At 49.5% G+C, this 23,033-nt stretch overlaps 1 pseudogene and 1 gene segment (V, D, J or C); both read right to left on the bottom strand.

Moving 5' to 3' along the window:
- Positions 1–11,743: 11,743 nt before the first annotated feature.
- LOC140502150 (immunoglobulin lambda constant 6-like) lies at positions 11,744–13,642 on the bottom strand. The segment is given in 2 exon segments: positions 11,744–12,171; positions 13,582–13,642. Coding segments are annotated over 2 exon segments (381 nt in total).
- Positions 13,643–19,235: 5,593 nt separating this feature from the next.
- Positions 19,236–22,598, bottom strand: LOC140498898 (immunoglobulin lambda-like polypeptide 5; annotated as a pseudogene).
- Positions 22,599–23,033: the final 435 nt, after the last annotated feature.

Here is a 23,033-nt window from a genome sequence, read left to right as displayed (position 1 = left end):
CTTTAAGAGGAGCCTGGAGGACCGTTGCCAGAGATATTGTAATGGGCTGGAGGTTCAACTGTGAGATGTGGGCTCTAAAAGCCTGTGGCTCTGTGTTTTTCCTTGTTGAATGCTGTGTCTGCAGCCTCTTCTCTTTGGGGTTCAGGGTCTATCATCCCTGAGCCCCTTCTAGCTCTTTGACTCTCTGTGGACACAAGCCCACAGCCCCACAGATATCTACAGAGACAGAGTGGAAGAATGTCTAGACTGGCTCCCAGGCAGGAGACCAGGAGTCTCTGTCTGACTCTGGGCCTCCTTTCCCCACATGTCAAAGGTGGGAGTTACATTTTGTGGCCCCCAGCTTGGAGCTTCAACTGGTTTCTTAACACCTCCTCCATCCCCCATGATGGATGGGAGCTACCAGGGGCCAGTTTAGGTTTGAAGCCAGGAAAACTCCCTAATATCAAGTTGTCCAAAATGGAGGGGGATCCCTGGGGAGGTGGGGGGCTTGCCCTCATGACAGAGCATTCACTACAGTCTGGCTGACCCCTCTTGGGGGGGCACAGATTTCAGAAACCTTGGGGGGGGGTCTCTGCCAATTCTGGGGTTTTTTGATTTTACTGAGGGAACTCAGAGTGCTAGGTGGGGGACAGGGAGTGGGATGGGGCCTGGAATGCCCTGGGGGTAAAGCAGGCTCAGAGAAACCTGGAAGAAGATGAAATTCAGCCTTCCAGTCTTTCCTGCTGAAAAATTGCCTTAGAGTGGCTTTGATTAAACATTATATATAAAGCTATATGACTTGGAGGGAAAATTATGTCCAGCAGTATGTCTCTCTCTCCCAGGAGGACTCTGTTCACACAATGTGGGGCACTGACTACAGAAATGTTGAAATACTCCAACCCTATTTTCTTTTTAAAAAAAATCTTTGGAAGTAAAAACATTTTTTCCAAGTTAATACATATTTTAAAAATTGATCTGTCCCTATCATGATCTCCCTTCTCATGGAGAAAATGAAAGAAACAAAACAAAACCCTCAATACACATCCAAATTGCCTGGTAAAATAACCCTGACCTTTGCCATGTGTGAAACCACATCAGTCTGTCTTTTCTGTTCATCCCTTCCCTGGCAGGAGGAGAGACGAGTGCGTCGTCCTTGTTCTTTCAGACTCGGGGCTTGTCACCATGATGGCCTCTCCCTCTAAGGTTGCTGCTCTCAGAGAAGCCATTTCCCTGGTTCCAGTCCTTTTTCCCTGAATCAGTTAGTTCATAAAGGTCTTTGCAGGTTCTTTGAAAATTGTCTATCCTGTCCTTTCTTGTGACACAATAATACTGCATTCCATTCACGTCCACAGTTTGTTTAGCCCTTTCCTAACAGGATGATACCTCCTTTTACAGAGAGGGAAACTGAGCCCCAGAGTGAGTCAGAGCCTATGCCTTCTGCTCTCCTCCCATTGTGCTAAGATGCCTCCCATGGGAGTGAGTTACCTGGAGGCTCAGGTGGAGCACTGGGCACATCCCCAAAGGGGGCATGCCCGAGTGTATCAGAGCTCACTGACCATAGCCCTGCCCAGGGCCAGATTTATCCCTGCAATGAGGCTAGGGTCCAACTGCTGTGGTGGGGAACAAGTGTGTGTGTGTGTGTGTGTGTGTGTGTGTGTGTGTGTGTGTGTGTGTGTGTGTGTGTGTGTGTGTGTGTGTTACAGAAAATCCAGCCTGGAGGCAACAGTCAGAGCGGGATAGTAACAGCATTTTCAAGTCACTGAGATTATAGTCTTGGAGTCAGAAAAACAGCCTAAGCCTTCCAGTCACTGGGCCCCAGTGAGACTTTGGGCCCAGGAGAAGGGAGGCCTCCTCTGTGAGATGAGATGCTTGAGGTGGCTGGCCTCTTAGGGGGAGCTCTGACACTCCATGTTCCATGTCCCAAAGTCAGGTCTCGCTGTGACCTCTATGTTCTCGGTCCCTTCTAGCTCTGAATTCTCTGCTCTAAGACCTCTTCTAGTTCTGACCTTTTATGTTAAAGGATCTCAAACTTTTTGTTGTCAGGATTCCTTTACACCCTTGAAAATTACTGAGAACCCCCACAAAGAGCTTTTCTTTATTTACATGGGTTATTTATATCCAGCAGCACCGACCATATTCGAAATTAAAATTTTTTAGCATTAAAGGAAACAGTCTTGACCTCCCAGACCTGCCCCCATCCCCCCAAAGGCTCTTGGGGACCCCAGGGGGCCCTGATCGGCACAGAATCGCTGCTCAAGGGCCCTCCCAGGTCTGACATCATGGAATCTTTTCATTCTGAGGATGTTCTGGAAACTGGCCACAGAGGGATCGACCAGGAGCCCAGCCAGGTGGGGGGAATGGCAATCCCGTTGTCTCGAAGGCCCCTTCCCACGGATCATCTTGTGATTCTGAGTTAATAATATCGAGTCTAATATTCAGCATTTAAATCTTCAAGGTCCCAAGAACTGAAGAGTCTCTGATTCTAGATTCCAAATGGCTAGGATTTAAAATTGCTTCCTGGGAGACTCTAATCTTTTAAGATGTTATGATCCCAGGACCCTCATCAGGGCCCCAGACCCAGCCATGACCCTCCCCCCTCCCCATCTGCCTTCCCTCACCTTCTCACTCTTTCAGGGCCTCTGGGGCTCTCGGTTTCATCAGCTGCATTGGAGGAGGTGGGGGAAGGGAAAGACGGGCCTTGTTGGAAAACAGCTGGCTTCTGGGTTGAGCCAGAGCCAGAGACCCATCTCTGGGGCCATTTCCCCTTAGCTCCCAGGTCTAAAGTCCCATCTTCTGTCCTCTCCTCTGCCAATGGAAGCAACCAGAACTGGAGTCACAGGATTTGGGCTCAAATCGGGACTCTGTATCACACTATCTGTATAACCTTGGGAGTCACTTCCCTCTTTCCAGGCCTTAGTTTCCCTGCCTGTAAGATGGAATAGTTGGATGGGTCAAACTCCTGCAGCTTTAGAACTCTGAGCCCATGATTCTCTCTGGTCCTGTAGCTGCCTACCCCCCACCCCTTCACCTCCAGGTCTTCACTCATAGCCCCTCTGGATATCACCACAGCCTCCCTCAGGTGGTTCCATCCCTAGTCTCTCTCTGCCTCTAATCCTCCCTTCCATTAATGCTAGAATAAGGCGTCTTTAGCTGAGATCTGACCTCAACTCAAAAATCCTGGAGGGATTTTCCCATCACTCCTCATAGTCAAGTTCCTTTGCTCAGTATTCAAGGCCTTTCTGGACTTTGGTTCCACCTTAGCCGTCCAGACGTATGTTAGTTAGGCCCTTTATAATTCGTGCTCAGGGCTTGAGGGACAAATCCTCATCCCTTCTCCCCACCCTGGAACACACTCGGGGTTCTTTCTCCCTATGCCTGGGATGGCTTCCCTGCCTCCTCCTCCTGCCTCTCTCCTTAATGTTGAGCTCTGTCCAAACTGGGATGTGAAGGTGGACAGACCCCCTAGGATTTGTCCATTGGGCTGTCCAGCACTCCATCCATGAACAAGCATTTACTGAGCACATAGCAGGTGCCAGCTACCATGCTAAGTGTTGGGATTCAAAGACAAACCAAAGCAATGGCTGACCTCAAAGAGTTTAATTCTATGAATCCATATGTCTTGAATGGGCCCTGCAAATAGACCTTGAACGGAGATGAGACCTGACCAGGAAGAAGAGAGAGGACTGTATGGACTCAGAGGAGCTGAAGGATTCTCTCAGTGACCCCTGGTCTCTTTGAACCTCAGTATTCTTCCATGACCTGGATTCTACAGCCTCTAGATAATGGAAGCTGCCTCTGACTGTATCACTCACCTACTCACACAGCATCAGGGGCTGCCTGTGGCCTCCGGGGAGCAGATGGAATCTCTAAAACCCTTCACCGATTGGTTCCAACCTGCTTTTCCAGTCTTATTGGATTTTGCTCCCTTTCTCTCCCTCTGGGATCCAAACAAAACACTCTCTTCTCTGCTCCATAGACATGGTTCTCCATTTCCATCTCTTTGCCTTTCCAGAGGACACCCTCATGCCTGGAATGCACTCCCTCACTCCCTCTGCCTCTTCCCAGAGACCCTCTCTTTCTTCATTTTCAGCTTCAGCCTCACCTTTTGTATGAAGCCTTTCCTCATTCACTAACTGCTAATGCCCCACCTCCCCACTGTTGTATTGATATGTACTTTGCCTTTTATTGTGTGAGTAGTTACATACGTACTTGTGGTCTCTCTCTGTTTCCCCCCCTCCCCACACTTAGACTATAAACTCCTTGGGAGAAGGGATTATTCTGTCCTTTGCATCAGTGAGCATAGTAAATGCTTGTTAAGTTTGTCTGTTGTTTGATTGAGAATTACCCAGGGAACAAGGGAGAGAGCCTGGGGGAGGGGGAATGAGCATTTAACCAAGCAGGAAGATGTGGGAGAAAGAAAGGATCTCAGCAAAGAACTGTGGAACCAGTCACATAGACAGAGGGAGGGACAACTCCTGGACGTACCCTCAGGAGACCAAGAGAAAGGGAGGGAGACCTCCAGCAGGTTGATTGGATTTCCTGGGGGGTGGATGGAGAGGAGGCAGTAGACAAGAGCCCCACCGGCAGGATAGGCAGGGAGGGGTACTGCAGGAGCTAACGCTCTCAGCAGTGATGGGGGACAGTGAGGAGGAGAAGGACGATGATGGTGATGAAGACAATGATGATGATGAAGATAATGGTGATAAAGACAATGACGATGATGAAGATGATGGTGATGATGGTGAAGACAACAATGATGACTGTTAGTTAACATTCCCAGAGCACTTCAAGGTTTGCCAAGATCCCAGATCTGTTGAAGTTGCCACGTTTGTGCCTTGTCCGCTCCTCAGACAGTGAGCTCCTGGGACGGCCTTCCCCCTTGCTTCTGTCTGTTAGAATACCTAACTTCCTTCAGAGCTCAAGTGTCATCTTCTCCATGAGGGCTTTCCTAACAGATCTCTCCCCTCCCTTCCCCCAGATGCTAGTGCCTTCCCTCTCCCAAAATGACCTTGAGTTTGCTCGGTAAATGCTTTTATCTATATGTTACATATGTTATTTTCTTCCAAAGAATCTAAGCTTCTTGAGGGCAGGGACTATCTCGTTTTAGACTTTGTATCTCCAGGGCCAGGCCCATAACAGGTGCTTAGTTTGTAAGTGCTTGCTGACTGACTGCTAGATTGTGGACCCTTAATAAGTGTTTACTGATTGATTAACTGCTAGATTGTGAGAACATAAGAGACTTCTTTTAGTCAGGGGATACAGCAGCAGTAGGTTCAGCAGCGCTGTTGGATTGCTAGTGCTGGACTAGGAGTCAGGAGATTTGGGTTCCAGTCTGGGACTGTGGCATCTCCGACCCTGTGTCTGACCAGAGCAATCCTCTGACGGGTCTTGTCAGGAGGTGGAGAGCTCCCCATTCCTGGAGGGATTCAAACAACAGCCAGCTTTTCCCTCACTGAGCTGTTGGAGAGAGGATTCCTTTCAGGTGGTCTCCAGCTCAGTGCGTGCCACCGCTGCTGCTCCCCCTCCCACCCTGGCTGGTTGACAAAACAATGTTTAAACAACACCCAAACAACAAGGGCCATAAGAACAGCTGGCCCCTTGTTTACTGAGTGTTTTACATACCCTTGCTAATTTGATGATCACAACAACCCTGGGAGGTAGGCAGTGCGCGTCCATTATACAGATGAGGAGACTGAGCGCAGAGAGAGGAAGTGAATGGCTCAGCTCTGCCCAGCTGGTGGTGGTGGGGGGAGGTGACAGCTCCAGAGCATGCTATCCAGTGACCTGGCCTTAGTGGTCAGAGGGCCCTTAGGTGGGCTCCCTTGCCCTGACCTCACTACCCAAGACCTGGGAATGGGATCACACCTGATCTTGGGCTCTCATCCCTTGACCGAGTCCCCCAGTGGATCCCACATAGGGCCTGCTCCTTTCTCCCTGGGGTAGGTGGCAGGAGGGGCTGTGGCTAGCACAAATCCCAGCTTGTGGACCCTATCTCAGGACTTGACAAGTATAGTCATAGCATCATAGAGACGTTTGAGCAAGGAGGGCTCTGGGAGGCCCTCTAGTCCATGGCACAGACGGGAAACTGAAAGGAAAGCCAGGGAAGTGACTTATCCAAGATCACTCCATGAGTTGGTCCTCTACAAGCCTTTCCTTTTACAGATAGGGACACTGAGGCCCAGGGTGGGGAAGAGGCTTATCCAACCTTGAAAAGCAAGTTATTTGAGATGCCCTAGCCCCATGTCTGGCATACAGTAGGTGCTTAATAAGTGCTGATTGATTGAGATGGCAGCCTCTTCTCTTGTGTGATCTTGAGGGAGACATTCTCTTCCTCTGTCAAATTACAGGGTCGGGCTGGATGGCATCTGGGCTTCTCCTAGTTCGAGGTCTAGGAACCTGTTCATGGGGTCTTAGTATCTTAGATTTAGAAAGAGCAGTGGGCTGGGAGTCAGCTGACTTGAGCTCAAACCCTAGCACTGCATCTATCTGTGGGATCTTTTACAAGTCCCCTCTATTCCCTGGGCCTTAGTTTCCTCTTCTGTAAAAGAGCTGGAGGGCTTCTGAAGTCCCTTCCAGGTCCTGTAGTGCTGGGATTGAGCCCAGTCCTTGGGATCCCAGTTTGGCAATGTGGGGTGAGCAGAGGTTGTAGGACCAGACAGAGGTTTGGTTTGGGTTTGGTGACCAGCTTGGTGACCTTGGTCAACTTACCTCCACTGTGAAATGGAGAGGTTGGCCCAGGTGTTGTCTATGGACTTCTCTATCTCTAAATCTATTATCCCATGGTCCTGAGATCATAGGAGAAGGAACATGGTGCCTGGGACTTGGGGTATTCACGTGTGTGTGTGTGTGTGTGTGTGTGTGTGTGTGTGTACAGGAACTGGGACTTTCTTAGGTATGATGCTTTTTTGGGTAGGGTCAAGAGCCCTAACCACAGGGCAAAGGTAGCCTTGGGCAGCAGGGAGCTGCAGGATTCATGCTGGACCCAAATGGGTAGAGTGGGGAAGATCTCTGGACCCCTTGAATTAGAGTCCACTCCCACTGTCCTGTCTTATTGGCTCTCCACCAAGTGATGCACACATTAGAGAGATCTGACCATCTTTCAAGATGTGACTTTTGGGTGAAGGTCTAGGGAGAATCATAGATTCAGACATGGAAAGGGTCACAACAATCATGGGGGTGAACTGAGGCCCCCAGAGGTGAAGTAACTTGCTCAAGGGAAGAGCATGGGTTTGATTCTGGTCCCATAGACATTCTTCCCCTGCCCCGTGCTGCTTGTCCACTTTGTGGATGACCCCCAATGGGAAAGCAGGGGTAACTACTACTGAGTTTACTGAGTCACTGCTAATACTGTCATTTAGTGCTTATTTCACTGGGTTGGGGAAAGGAGAATCCCAAAGATGTTCAGAGGGCGCAAAGGTAAAACTAACAGAATGAAGGTCAATAGGTTTAAATGTAAGGTATCGCACTTGGGCTCAAAAACCTATCACAGAGTGCACGATGAAGGGTGAGGTTAGATGGCAGCTCCTATGATGGGGGAGGGGGAAAGGTCTGCAGGATTTTAGTGGTTCACAAGATCAGTACGAATCAACCACAAAGCCAATACAAGCACAGAGTTTATTAATGATGGTGCCCTTTCTACAAAGTGTTTTTGCAAATACCTTTTCATTGTATCCTCACAACAACCCTGGGAAGTGGTGCTTTTACTGTCCCCATTTTATAGATGATGGAACTGAGGTGGGCAGAAGTTAAGTGACTTTGCCCAGGGTCACACAGTTAGTAAGGATGGGAGTGTGGAGGTGAACTCAGACTGTCTCCAGAGCCTCATTAAACTGGGTCTTTGTTAAGAGAGGCATTGCATCTTCAATGAGGGAAGAGAGGACTCTGATCACATCCCTAGAATTACATTCAGTTCTGGGTGCTACATTTGAGGGAGGACTCTGATTTGTCAGAGGGTGTTCAGGAGAAAGCAGCCAAGATGGTGAAGGCCTGAAGGATCATGGGACAGGCTGAGGGATATGGGAGTGCTCAAGCTGGGGATGGGGAGACTTGGGGGATAGGAAAGAGAGATTAGGTATGGAGAGGGAGCTGAGAGGAAAAAGCAGTTACAGCTCTCCAAATGAACTTCCTGGGGCGACAGTGAGGTCCTCATCAGTGGAGAGCTTCGGGCAGAGAGGTTGTGTGCCCACTTATTGGAAACGTTGTAGAAGTCATTCCTATTGATTACCTCCCTGCAGACACTGCATTCCAGTCAAACTGACCTCATTTCTTTTCAGTTCCTTATGCTCAATATTCCATTTCTGGTCTCCACATCTTTGCACAGGCTGTTCCTCCCTCCTGCCCACCATCCCCCACCATTGCTTCCAAAGCTCTCCCTTGTACCTCTGCCTTTTGGAGCTCTTCTCAAGGCTCAGCCCCAGCGCCATTTCAATGGGAGAGATTGTCTCATTCTTTGTATCTATATCCCCAGCATAGTGAGTGGCTCTAATACAGGCTTATTGACTCGTTGACGTCTTTCCTGATTATTCCAGTGATCAGTACCGACCCCACAACTGTGTATTCATTTTGTATGGATGCGGGGTTAGGGTGGTAGTGCCTCCCCTAGGCCCTCCCCGATCTCAGGAGGATGTGAGCCCCTGGAGGACAGGGATGGTTTCATTTTGTCTGTGTGGCCTCAGAACTGAGCACTGTGTTTGGCCCAGATGAGGCACTGATCAATGCTTATTGATCGACTGGTTGATATGTAGGGATAGATCTCTGCATGCATACATGTATACACACGTGCAGGTTAGAGTGGTTGGCTTCCGTGATCCCTTCTCTGGGTGGTCTTTAGATTTTCACTCCTTTAGACTCTTCAAGGACTGACTCCAGACTCCCCTCCTCCATGGAGAGGAAGAGAGACAGAGAGACAGAGACACAGAGAGAGACAGAGAGAGAGGAGAGAGAGAGAATCAGTCAGCATCTAGAACAGGAATAGAAGGGATCTGAAACAGAATGACTTCCTGAGGAATTCAGGGTGAAGGGGGTTCTAGGAATGCCCAGGGCAGGACTGCTTTCCCCCTCAGGTGGCTGTGAGCCTTTGTGTATCCCTTTGCTCCCTGGGCAGGATGCCATCCATGACCCAAGCTGTTAGGAAGTGGCATTTCATTTGACCAGATGCTCTCATCACCCTGATTCCTTGTTCTAAACCTTCCCGGTTCTGCCATATGGGCTGGCGTGTCTGGGGCATCAGACTCAGTTCTGAGCATTAGAAAGATTAACTTAAAAAATGCCTCATTTTTCTATCCTGTCACACCAGAAATGCAGCAGCTACAAACAGACCTGGTGCTACTCTTGTCATTATGGGAACTTTGACCTGTTCTGTTTTTCTACCCCTGCAGGCTTGTTTCTCCTGAGGCACTTTGCTCAGCCCCAACTCCCAAGGGATCACTACGTTGCTCTTGGGTCCAAAGGCAGTCAGACTTTTGTCTGATGGCAGCTCATTGACTCAACAGTCTCATGTTCCCAGTAATGGGCACCAAGGTATTTGCTCCTGTAATGCCTGGAAAGAACATTGATTAGAGGGAGGAAATCCAGCAGAGAAGGATGAGGATGGAGAAAGGTTTTGAAGTCCATAGCACATGAGAATTAGCTGAAAAGAAGTGGGGGTGCTTAGTGGGGAGAAGAAAAGAGCTGGGGGATATGATCACAAAAGTGCAGCATCTGAGAGTCAGAAGGGACCTCTGAGGGCATCTGATCCAGCCCATGCCCAAGTGGCCAAACACCCTCTGACCCTAAATGAAGGGGGAGCCAGCTTCACTTGAGGCAGCCATTCCACTTGGGGACAACTCTCATTCGCAGGAAGTTTTTTCCTGATATTCAGCCAAAATTTGCCTCTTTGTAACTGACATTCATTGCTCTGGGTTCTGCCCAGTGATGCCAAACAGAGCAAGCCTTATCTCTTTTCTGCCTGGGAGTCTTTCAAATTCTTAGACAGCTATCACGTCCCCTTTGGGTCTTCTCCAAGCTATGCCCCCTCAATTTCTTCCAATATCCAAGGTACTGTGATTTGTAAGAGGGGGTACACTTTTTCTGTTTGACTCAGAAGGAAATGAGTAGAAGATGCAGAGACAAATTGAGGTTTGATATTTGGAAAACCTTCTGAATAATCAGAGGTGTCCAGGAGTGAAGGGGGCTAAGCTGCCCTAGAGGCAGTGGGATCCCCCTCGAGGACGATCAGCAAGTAAAGGTGGGACAGCCACTTCTTAGGACTCTTGTTTTCAGGTCGATATTGGACCAGGTGGCCCCTGAGCTCTCTCTCTCTGCCCTGAGAGTGTTTCTGTGGTTCAGCCCCACCCTGGGGCCCCAGGAAAGGCGAAGCTATTCTGAGCCCAGGGCTGAGCAGCCCTGGGGGGCAGGGCAAACTCAAGGCAGCCAAGAGTTGGCAGTGTATGGTAGGAACTCTACTGTACTCCAAAGGAATCCCTCACTATGTGTTCCGCCAACTTATTGTCAGTGCCCAAAGACCTGAGCTCTAGGGAAGCCAGCCTGGGGGGATTCTGGACCACGCTGGTTCTGTACTTTAATGTAGTGGGACTAAAGCCATGTAGGAACTGAACTAAACTGTGAACCTGATATTCCATGGCCCATCTCCCCCAGCCAGGGCCTGGGGAAATGTCTGTGTTTGTTTCTCGATATAGCTTCAAAGCAAACATCTCTTTGTAAAAAAATCTGATGTGAAATGGAAGTGGGGTGCTCAGCACCATGCCCCAGTCAGTGACAAAGGGACCCTCCAGGGTCTTTAGGGGAGAGTAGAATCCTGAGAGGGCCTGGCCTGGAGGGAGCAGGGTCAGAGTACCCCAGGTCAGCCCTGTGCTGCCTGTTTAGTTGTCTTGGCACCAAAGGACAGAACCATGTCTACTCTGGTCCTTGGGGCAGCCACGTTGGCTCTCTGTGATCCCAGCTTCCTTTTCTGGCTCTTTGGTGACCCCCCCCCCCTTTACGATCCTTTATAGAATTTTCCCAGGACTTGTAGCTTACTGCTGTACAGTGTGCAGACTCCATTTTTCTCTTTCTTTTGCTTTCTCTCTCTTTCCCTCTGCTGCCTTCAATTTCTCCTCTCCTCTGCTCTCTTCTCTCCTTCTACTCCTCTCCCATACTCTCCTCTCCAATATGTATTTGGGTAGGTACCTATAAGATTCATACAGAAGAGATGGCAGGTAATCATGGAAAGGAAGGTTCTAGATGCTCATAAGACCAGGAAAGGCTTCCTGTGGAAGGTGACCTTCATGCCAAGTCTTGAAGGAAATCTGGGATTCTCAGAGCTGGCAGTGAGGAAGGAGAGTCACCGAGGCAGTGGAGAGGGCTATGCAAAGGTGCAGAGATGGGAGATGATGTGCTTGGTGAGAGGAATCCTGAGTAGGGCAGGATAGCAGGATGTCAGGAAAGAAGTATTGATTAAGTGCCTACTGTGTGGTAGGTCTTGTGTCAGGTGTTTGACAGGGTCCTCATAACAACCCTGGTTTTACAGATGAGGAAACAGACAGGTTGTGCCTTGGCCAGGGTCACACAGCTACAAAGTGTCTGAGGCTAGATTCTCTTCAGTTCCCAGAAGGGAGAGAAAGATTCTGGGAAGAAGCCTGTATGTTGGCCGGACCTGCTTCTCATGTCCCTTCCATCCAGCAGCTTGGCCTGGGCTTGCTTTTTGGTATGAGGGTCATCAGGGGCCACATGTTGTGAGCCACCACCAAGGGGAGGGGACATGAGACACAGAAGACAGGAGAGGCAATTGAATGAGAAAGGATAAGATGTTTATTGAAACAGGGGAGAGGGGAGGATGAGCTGGGGCAGCCCATGTGTGGGGATAGAGGGAAGGGTCCAGGAGAGACATGGGCATCTAAGTGCACTGGCTTCTGGAGAGCTCCTTCTGGATGACCTTGCCATCATGGCTGACCTTGCAGGTGTAGGTGTTGGCTGACAGCCACTGGTCAGCAGAGAGTGAGAGGAAACTGCTGGTTGAGTACTTGTTGTCACTCTGGCGAGATGGCCTGGCAGTGTTCACCCCTTGGGACACAGGGGAGCCATCCTTGGTCCAGGACACTTCCACGGTACTTGGGTAGAAGCCATTTAGCAGACACACGAGGGTGGCCTTTTTGGTGTCTAGTTCATCTTGGGATGGAGCAAAGACATTGACGCTGGGGGCGGCCTTGGGTTGACCTGGGAAGTGTGTTGAAAGAGGGGGAGAAGTTAGTCAGAGAAGAGCAAAGAGTCAGAGCCTCAGGGGCATCCTTGGGGCCCCAGACCTATGTGTCCAGCCCAGATCCTACCAGAATCTGGGAAGTCAGAGTGATAAGTAAGAGCTAGCCCTGAATTAGAGCCTCAGAGGTCTCCAGTTAGAAGAAACACCAGAGCCTATTTAACCCCATTTGCGTATAACAAAACTGAGTCCCAGAGAGTGGAAGGAAGTTGCCAAGTGTTTACAAGCTAGTAAGAGACTGAACTATTATTCCAAGCTGTGTCCTCTGGCCTTCCTCAGTCCCGAGCTCTCCCGCTGCCCTTGGCCCTCACTCTATGGACACAACTGGGCAAGTCCCTTCCCTAGTCTGGACTTGAGCTTCCTCATCTGCTCAAAGGGTGGGTTGCAAGGTTTGCTCTCTGAGCTCCCTTTCTAGCCCTGACCTCATGTGCTCATAGAGTCTGGGGCTTCTCAGTCTTCCTTTCCATTGCTCAAACCCAGCCTGGAGGGTGTAGCTGAGAATTCCTGGGGCATTCCCAACCACCATTCCTGATGGTGTCTTAGTGACAGGGTCTTTCTTTTGGAGCCCTTCAGTGCTGGGCTTTCTGCCTGTCTGCTGAGCAGTCCTTCTGCCTTGGGCTGTCAGATTTTGCTGGGGATCTGCTTGTCCTTAGTGGTTGGTTCAATTTTGGCAATGTGTGGTCCGCTGAGACCAAGTCTGTCTGCCCTGGGCATTTGGTCTGGTGTTGGGCAGTAATTGGGTTCTTGGCAGTGCCTCTGGCCCAGAGAATCTGTCTGCCCTCCCCGTGCTCATCTTTCATGGGCCCTGTCATTTGCTGAGAGGCTGGCTCTTGTCCTTGCTTTCAGAACCCCAGAGACTCACCTTCCCCCATGTTTCCTGGACAGCCTTGGTTGGGCTCAGTGGAGAAGGTGGCCCTCCTGCACAGCACAGCTCTCTGACCCCTCCAACCTCAGTCTCTGCCCCTGACCCATTGCCCGGCAGAAGGGCAGATTGGACCATCTTTCTCCAGATGTGTGCTGAACCCCAATTTCCCTTTAGCCCCAATCCGACTCCAGATCCACCATTTCTTCCATTTCCCAAAGGAGGTCATGGTTTCCAAAGGACAGAGGGGGACTGAGCCAGACTGAGAGGGTGATAGTCACAGCCATGGGCCAGCCAAGCCACTGTATCAATGAGCTGAGCAGGCTTTGTCAGAGCCTTGAGAAAGAAGGAGGACAAAGGTTGGAGACTCCAGTAGCCTGGGAATCTCTGGTTGGAACTGGGATGTTTGACCCCAGTTGGTACCCAGAATAAAGCCAAAAAAATCTCTAGCAAATTTCCCAGAGCACTTATTAGCCCAGAAAGGGAGGGGAAAAGAAGAACGACTCACCAAGAACAGTCAGCTGGGTCCCTCCGCCGAACACAGCCCACGGTGACACAGACCTGTGCATAAACCTCCCCCCTACCCCAGTGACATGGCCCAGACACTGTGGACCTCCACCTGCAGAGAGGAGCCCAGGCACCGTGACTCAGGAGCCCTCGGGTCTCCTTGGGGAAAACTGCCCTCCCAGCTTCCCCTCCCTTCAGAGAGCAGGGACAGGTGCCCCTCCATGGCCATCTGCCCTTTCCAGCCCCCCCCCCCCCCACCTCCCCCAGGGAAGAGGACTGAGAAGCTGGGAATTCAGAAGAAGCCTATGTCTAGGGACTGGCTGTGCCCTGGAAGGCTGTGACCAGCCTCTGAATTCAGGCTGGAAATACTCACTGAGGCCTCTGGGGATGGATGCTGGGGCCCCAGCCCAGCTCTAGGGACCACTCAAAGTTGGAATTGGTGTTTCTCAGATTTTCCCATTGCCTTTTGCTTTCAGGATCTCATTTGATCCTCACAACACCAGGGGGACATTGGGATGAATTCCCTCACTTCTTATAGAGAAAGCACCTAAGCCTGAGAAGTTAAGAGACAGGTCCAAGGTCACACAATTAGTTACTGTGAAACATGGGATTGGAGCCCAGGCTGGAGAAGTTAGGGAAAGGAAGCAGAAAACAACATCTGGGCCCCTGGGGGGCTCATGGTCTATTTGTCCAAGATACGACAAGACGCATCTAGCAGGAAGGTTCCTCAGACCCTCGGGAGGAGATGGACCAGGAGATATTCTGAGTACATGAGATTCAGGAAGCAAAGTCCAAGAGGGAGGCAGAGATGGGAAACCAAGTGATCTCTGGGAAGGTCTGGGGGCTATGGCAGCCACGGAAGGCTCTTTGGAAGAAGCAGAGCTGATTCAAGATTGAGAATGGATAACACAGTGCTGGAAGGACAGGGGAGAGGGGACCAAGGCACGGTCAAGGTGGGAGGAGAATGGAGGAGGTGGGAGCCTGGATGGCACTGAGGAAGCCAGGCTTTCCCACCTTGTCCTGGAGGCAAGGGGGAATCATGGAGTGTGGTTGAGTAGAGGATGGAGAGGAAGTTGACTTGGTGGAGAGAGCAGAAGATGTGAGTCTGAATCCCTGCCTGGTCATTCACTGTTTATTAAGTGTACCATGTGCCAGCCACCATGCTAAGCCTTCACCAAGCATGTTGCAGGATGGAGCATGTCTTCAATGTCTGCAAAGCTCTCCCCTCCCAACAGTCCTAGCAGGTAGTACACCTGAGGATCCTGACACCTGTTGTGTACATGAGGAAAGGGCAAGATCAAAGACAAAGATGGTGGGAACTTCTTAGCAGCAGAAGACATTAGGAAGATCTGGCAGAAGATATTGAAAAAGCATCCAAGAGATTTCTTAACACCATTGGTAAGCACCATGGTGTAGTCACTGATCCAGAGCCAGAGATTCTGGAAGATGCAGTCCAGCGGTCCTTGGGAAGTACTGCTCACAATAAAGCCAGTAGAGGGGACGAGATTCCAGATGAGCTACTGAAAACCCCAAAGGATTTACAACAGTAGTCCAGCTGTTAAAGGGCTTCACTCACTATGCCAACAAATTTGGAAAACTCTAGTGTGGATTGTTTTGGAAAGATCCCTTTATGAGTTAATGGTCAAGAAGGGCAATGCCAAAGATTGTTCAAATTACCCAGTGATTGAGGTCATTTCACAGGCCAGCAAGGTCATGCTGAAGATTCTGAAAGCTAGGTTTCAGTTATATGTGACCTGAGAATGACCAGAAGAGCAGGCTGGTTTCCAAAGAGTCAGTAGAATTAGAGGGTGAATTGCCAAAATTTGCTGCATGATGGAGTAAGATGTTTGTTCCTTCGCTGACTACGCTAAAACCTTTGACTGTGTGGTTCACAACAAAATGTGGCAAATGTGGCAAATCCTGAAGGAGATAGGAGCAGCAGGTCATCTGACTTGCCTCCTGAGGAACCTGCATGTGGGTAAGGAAGCAAGAATTAGAACTGAATGTGGAATAACTCATTGGTTTAAGATGGAATAGCAGTATGACATGACTGTATATTGTCACTTTATTTATTCAAGTTACATGCAGAGGATATCATATGAGACTCCAGGTTGGAAGACTCAAAAACCAGAATTAAGGTTGCCAGGAGAAATATCTCAGATAGGCAGGTGATACTGCTCTGATGGCAGAAAGTGAAGAAAGATTAAGAACCTCTTGACGGGAGTGAAAAGCGAGAGTGTAAAGACTGGCTTAGAGATTAACATAAAAAATGTAGCGTCATGGCAAGTGGTGCCAACACTTGCTGGTAAATCGAGGGAGAAGAAATGGAAGCAGTGTCTGATTTTATGTTCTTGGTGTTAAAGGTCACTGTAGATGGTGACTGCAGAAATGAAATCAAAAGATGTTTACTCCTTGGAAGAAGGGTTATGGTAAATCTGGATGGCAGACTAAAAAGTAGTGATATCACCTTAATGTCCAGGGTTTGCAAAGTCAAAGCTATGGTTTTTCCAGTAACAATATATGACTGTAAGAGTCAGACCGAAAGGAAAGCTGAGAACTGCAGAGTTGTAGTTCTGAGTCATTGGGCTGAAGAAGACTCTTGAAAGTCTTTTGGATAGCAAGGAGATCAAATCATTAATACATAAAGAAATGAATTCTTCCTATTCTTTGGAAGGTGAATTACTGAAGCTGAATCTCAGATGCTTTGGCCAGATCATGAGAAGAAAGGACTCATTGGAAAAGACCCTGATATTGGGCAAGAGTGAAGGCAAAAGGAGAAGATGATGGCAGAGGAGGAGATGGAGAGATCGAGTCATGGAAATGATGAATATGAGTTTGGACAACCTAGGGGAGTTAGTGGAGGATAGAAAGATTTGGCATATTATGGTCCATGGGGTCACGAAGATTCAGACACAACTGAACATCAGCATAGAAGACGAAAGTGAACTCCAGAGGGCTTCCAGATCTCTCTGGAACTTTCATTCTCTCAGCTTCTAGACTCAAATATTCTTAAAGAGCCCTCTGAGGTTTCTCATTCAAAGGATTCTTGGTTGAAAATTCTCACCACTGCATTCCTGCCTAATAAATGGAGCACTGGACTCTGTTGGCTGATCTCCCACCATGGATAGCTCCAAACGTTAGTTGTTTTCCCCACAATGAGCCCAATCTGTTTCCTTGTTCTGCTGCTTCTAGTTCTGGGCTCTGGAGTCTTGCAGAATCCTGTGATAGCTGTTCAGATACTTGAAGACAGGTGTTGTCTCCCTTTCCCTGATCTTAGACTTCTCTTCTTCACACAGAGATGTCAAATTTCTTTAAGTGATTCTGCAAGGCCCCACCTTCCATTTCTTCACCATCAGGATCCCTTTCCCTTGGACATTTTTAAATCAACCTCTATTTCATCAATGTGCTTCTCAAATTATGGTGTCCAGAAGTGGACCTCATACTTGAGATGGTACTGATCATACTGAGCGAACAGATACCCTTCTCTTGCTCTGGACACTATGCTCTGAGTGCAGCCTGTCCTCTCCCTCTTCCTGTTTTTTCTGATATTCTAGACTGTTTAGGGAGTGCCCAGGAGGGACAAAGGACCCCAACCCTCATATCTATTTTATGAATGGATCCCTCAAGCTAAGAAAGTGGGAGAGAGAGAGAGAAACAGAGAGAGACAGAGAGAGAGAGAGAGAGAGAGAGAGAGAGAGAGAGAGAGAGAGAGAGAGAGACAGAGACAGAGAGAAAGAGAGAGACAGAGAGACAGAGAGAGAGACACAGAGAGAGAGACAGACAGACAGACAGACAGAGAGAGAGACAGAGAGACAGAGAGACAGAGAGGCAGAGGCACAGAGAGATAGAGACAGAGACAGAAAAGGACAGCTCATTAAAGAAGAGACTGGACTAGATCCCCTTTAAGGTAGATCCCTTCTTGTAAATCCATGGTCCTAGAGGACTTCTTCCTGGTTAGCTCAGAGCTCAGTGTCTTGTTCTTCTAGAAGCCTATCTGCCCTTGTCCCTAACACTACTCAAGAGTGAGAGCATAGATTCTTCTTCTGTGGGGACACCATACTGATGCCTCCCCTGAACTCGCTCCTTGCACTTGAAAAGAGGGTGTTTCAACATTATCCTTGGATCAGTGACCCCAAACTCATATCAAAGGATGAAAGTATGAGAGATAGTCATAAAGGACCTCAGTGATAATCTAGTTCAACCATCTTTTTTTTAACGATGAGGAAACTGAGGCACAGGACATGAAGGACCTTGCCCAGGGTCACCAGGTTAGAACTGGAAATGCAGGAGTTAGAACTTATATCCTAGGAGTCCTCAACAGCCCATTTTCTATTGCTTCACCCTCCCCTGCCCTTGCTTCCAACAGCCTCTTCCTGGTTCCCCTTCCTCCACTTCCTCAGCGTGTCTAGCCCCATCCTACTCCCCCATGTCCCTCCCTATCATCCTCTGTCTGTGTTAGTATGCCTGAGCATCACTCTTGAAGTCAAAATGACCTCAGTTAAAACCATACCTGGGACACAGGCCAGTTGTGACTATGGGCCAGGCAGGAACCTTTCAGTGTCCCAAGCAAGACTGTTTCAGTGAAGTACTGGCCTCCAACTGGTGGAGGAAGTGCCCACTTGGGGATTTCCTTCCCCTGAGTAAGAGAAAGATTGAGAAGAACACAATCCTAATTATTGTTCCCATAGGATATAGACTCAGTAGGGTCTTTGGGCATCTTGTGGTCCAACTTGGCATTCTTACAGTTGAGGAAGCTGAGTCCCAAGGACAGGAGGAGTGAAGCCCAAGGTGATGTGGCTAATTTGGTGTCAGAACCAGTGTTTGATTGTGGCTCTGTCCTTTCAGACTCTTGTTTCTTTGCTCTATCGTGATGATGATGGTTGCTAACATTTCTAGAGTGTCTGCTGTGTGCCAGACTCTCTGCTAAGCAATCTAGAAGCATTATCTCATTCAAACCTCACAACAACTGAGGGAAGGGACAGGTGCTAAGATTATACCTATTTGACATTTCAGCAAAAATAGAGTAAGAGAGGTAGTAACTTTCCCAGGGTGACACAGCTAGTAAGGGTCTGAAGCTGGATTTCAACTCAAGGCTTACTGTCTCCAGGTCCAAATGTAGAGCTGGAAGGTACCTGAGGAGCCACCTCATCCAAATCTCTCCCTTACAGATGAGGCAACTGTTTCCAGGGGAGTCTGTGACTAGGCTGTTGTCTCCCAGGTGGTAAGGGCATGTGGGTCAATGAGTCCCCATCCTCTCAGTATGGAGCCAGTGTTCCCAGCCCTTTGATGTGTCAGGAAGGGGTGGTCTGATCTAGTCCTCTAGGACTCTAGGGTTGTCACAATGTGAGGGGTTTGTCCATCCCAGTGGCTGAAGCTGAGCTGGAGTGGTCCTGTGTTCCACTCTGATCTCCCTCTCCTTTTCCTTAGATGTAGAGCTACTCCCTGGACCTCCTCCCTCTTCCACTGTTTTCCTCCCACTTTGAGTGAATGGGATGATGTGACCCACTGCAGATCCTGGACTCTGGGGACATTGCTTTCATTTCCCCTCAAGGACTTGGCCTGGGCTAACTTTTTGGTATGCGGTTTGTCAGATACCTATATTGTGAACCATCCTCAAGGGGAGGGGACATCAGACACAGAAGACAGGAGAGGCAATTGAATGAGAAAAGAAAAGGTGTTTATTGAAACAGGGGAGAGGGGCAGATGAGCTGGGGAAGCTCATGTGTGGGGATAGAGGGAAGGGCCCAGGAGAGATATGGGCATCTATGTGCACTGGCTTCTGGAGAGCTCCTTCTGGATGACCTTGCCATCATGGCTGACCTTGCAGGTGTAGGTGTTGGCTGACAGCCACTGGTCAGCAGAGAGTGAGAGGAAACTGCTGGTTGAGTACTTGTTGTCACTCTGGCGAGATGGCGTGGCAGTGTTCACCCCTTGGGACACAGGGGAGCCATCCTTGGTCCAGGACACTTCCACGGTACTTGGGTAGAAGCCATTTAGCAGACACACGAGGGTGGCCTTTTTGGTGTCTAGCTCCTCTTGGGATGGAGCAAAGACATTGACGGTGGGAGTGGCTTTGGGCTGACCTGACAGCATGGCAGAGATAGGAAAAGGTAGTATTATATAGAATGGAGACACATTAACACTCATGCTTATGACCCCAATCAATGCTAGTGTTTGTGCTGAGAGTGTTTTCCATTTCTAATCCTTCCTGACCCCAGAGAACCTGGGACTTGCCTGATGGGCACCCCTTCCCTTGCCTCCACATCCTCCCTCTCCCTCTTTTGACCCTGACTGCTTTCCAGTGCACTGTTGTATGATGGTGGAGAGTCCTTCTGGAGGAGGAAATAAATCACTCAAAGTTTTCGGGGTGCACAGATGAAGCTGTGATTCCAACATTCCCTCCTTTTCCCATCTTCAGTTCTTTCAAGACATGCTAAGATTCTGTCACCATTGTGCCTGAGTCCTCCCCTGCCCAGAAAGGACTTGTGCTCTCCAGGCTCCCCTGGCCAGCCCTCCCCTGCACAGCTAGGATGCTTGATTTGGACCATTCCTGGTCCTTATTGAGACTGTTCCAGAAACCAGGCAAGTGTTCTTGATGGAGTCCTTTGCCCTTTCCACAGCCTTCTCATGCCTGAGCTCAGCTGATCCTTAGTACGTGTCTCCAAGGAATATTTCCCCACTTTCAGTTCCTTTCCTTTTCAGCTACCGCTAGAGATCGATGTGACCTTTGGATCTACCTCAGCTTTCCAATGAACTTTCCTTCTCAGGAAGGGTTTTCTTTGGACCATAGATTTAAAGGTACAAAAGGCTACTAAGATAACTGAGTTTCACCACCTCATTTTATAGATCAAGAAACTAAAGTCTGAAGAGGTTAGTTAAGTTGTGCAGATTCACTCAACTGGTAAGTACCAAAGGCAGCAGGTCAAAAGAAATGTCAGATGCACAAATTTAGGGACATTGCCACTCCACAAGGTCACATGAACAATTTGTCCCCAGTCTGTGGTAGAGCCTTCCTAGCCTTATTGGTCTGATCAGCCACAGTTGGACACATTGTACCTTGATCCCAACACAGCTAAGTTATTTTTGTCCTCATCATGCAGGAAATGCAATAACCAACCAGCCAACCAACAACTGACTAAGGAAAGGCTGAACTGCAATCCCAGGGTTCCTCCTTCTGAGCCCAGAGCTGGAGTCTCTTCCCTCCACTGTCTCATACTGCCTCTGTCACACCATAGTTGGGGTATCTGTGATCACTGCATTCCAAGCCTGCCTTGGGCTCTCTGCTCTGTCCCATCACCTTCTCACTTTCTCCCAGGAGGCTGAGCCAGGGGTCCCAGAGAGCTGCTGAGGAGGGAGCCAGTGGCTTTGTTTCTGCTGCCCTTGGTCTGGCACTGCCTCCTGCCCAAGCCCCCAGGCATTGCTCAGTTAGGCTGCCCACCCAGGCAAGGCTCCAGCATCTGCCCATGGTGATGCCCTCTAATTCCTCACCAGCAACCTGAAGACAGCAGCTGGAACTTACGCTCTGCCTGCCCAAGAAACCATAGATTTTAGGGAGCCAGCCTCTGCTTGCCTCACTCTGTCCCTACATCTGAGGGAGCCCCAGGTCTCCTCCTGGCATCCTCGGGTATGGGGACTGACTTTAGAGAGGAACAAAATGCTGCCACTGTACTTCTTCCTCTGGGAGGTTTAGTTCTGTCCTGCCTTAACTCCCCATCTTTTCCCTTAGCTCGACATTGGGAACAATGCATGTCTTAGATTCTGTACTGAGGACTGAGTCTCTTACTTGATGGGTCATTGTTCCCACCCTGGGCTGCTGTTCCCCACCCCTAGCTTTCTGGTCCTAGGAAGATCTTCAGGTAAGTGGGTGATACCTAGTGATAAACTAGGACAGATAGAAGGGATGGGGAGTAGTAGAAAGGCCACTTACCGAGGACGGTCAGTCGGGTCCCACCGCCGAAAACACCACACTGTGATTGAGACTTGTACCAAAACCCTGGCTGCCTGCAGGTGCCCCTTGGTCCCCTTTGGCCTTGTTGGTCTGGAAACCTGCCAGGCATGACAGGAGCTGGCTGGGACAGGATTGCAGGTGGGGCCCAGGGGCAGGAGACACAGGGGTATCTCTCCATGAACTGTCCTGCCTCTAGGGCAGGCCTCACGCCAGGGCTGTGCTCAGGGCCAGTGGACACACCTCTCACTGGATGAGATCCTCCTTCTGAAGCTTGGCCTTCTTCCCCCAGGCAGGCTGACCTCATAGCTGACCCTCCAAAGCACCTCTGTCCAAGGCACTTCTCCCATCAAGCCTCTCCTCCCTGTCTTTTCTGTTTACATCTTGCCCTGGTCCTTGAAAACCCAGATCAAGTGTGTAAAACCTTCGCAGGCCTGCTTCATTGCCTTCTCTGAGGCCTGGTAGTGTGCTGTGTTTCAGATTTCTGGCCCTCAGCCTGCTGACTCATCCTTTCTGTTGAAGATGACACCAAGAGCTTTCCAACCACTGGGTCTCCTGTCTCCATGTTTGACCTTCCGCAGCTGCTCTCACAGTATTCAGAGTCTGGGGAATCCTGAAATGTTAGTCAAGGCTGACAGAGAGCCCTCCAAGACCACTCAGTCCACCCCATGCCTAAATGAGGCACCCTCCCCCCAACCTTATCCCCAACAAGTGTTCCTTGTGTCTGGGCTTGGAGACTGTCCAGTGAGGGGGAGCTCACTACTTGCCAAGGCTACCCACTCAGGTTTGGGGCAACTGGGTCATCACCAGGAGCTGGCATCTTCCTCTTTGAAGCCCTTCAGGGTTGTTCCTGGTTGTGCCCTCTGGGACCAAATAGAATGAGGCATATCCCTCTCCCTCATGATGGGCCTTGAGATGGTTGACCCCAACTCTGTGAGTCTTGAGTCTCCTGTTTTGCAGGCTAAGTGTCCCAGGTCCTCCAGCTGATTCTCCAGTGCCATGAATGTGGGCTCTCCTCCATGATGGCTGCCTTGCTGTGCACACTGTCCATCTTAGAGATGTCCTTCTTACCCTGTTGTGCCCAGAGCTGCATTGGGTCCTCCTGATGGAATGTGATGGGCTCAGAGTGTAGTGGCAGTGCAATGTGTTGACTCCTGGGAGCCTAAGATTGGCTGACTTTTCTGGGCTCTCACATCCCACTGCTGTCTCATCAGGATCTTGCTTTGCCTCACCTCACTCTTTTGGCCCATGAAAGTGTTGCCTTGTATCTGTAAGCCTTCCACCCCCCTCAAATGTAAGATTTTCTACTTCTCTCTCTGAAATTCTATCTCATGATCTTCCTTCAGTGTTCTAGGTTTGTGACATCATTTGGGATCCTAGTTCTGGAATGCAGTGGGTACCTTCCTTTCCCAGTTTTGTCTTGTTCAACCTTGGTGAATGTCCTGCATAGCCTTGAGGAGTGTCCCACCTTCACCTTTAGCCAAATTAGGGACCCCTGGGGCACTGAC

Source organism: Notamacropus eugenii, chromosome 4, assembly GCF_028372415.1.
Source record: "Notamacropus eugenii isolate mMacEug1 chromosome 4, mMacEug1.pri_v2, whole genome shotgun sequence".
Lineage (NCBI taxonomy): Eukaryota > Metazoa > Chordata > Mammalia > Diprotodontia > Macropodidae > Notamacropus > Notamacropus eugenii.
The sequence above is the reverse complement of the archived record's forward strand: the minus strand, read 5'-3'. Positions and strand labels throughout refer to the sequence as shown.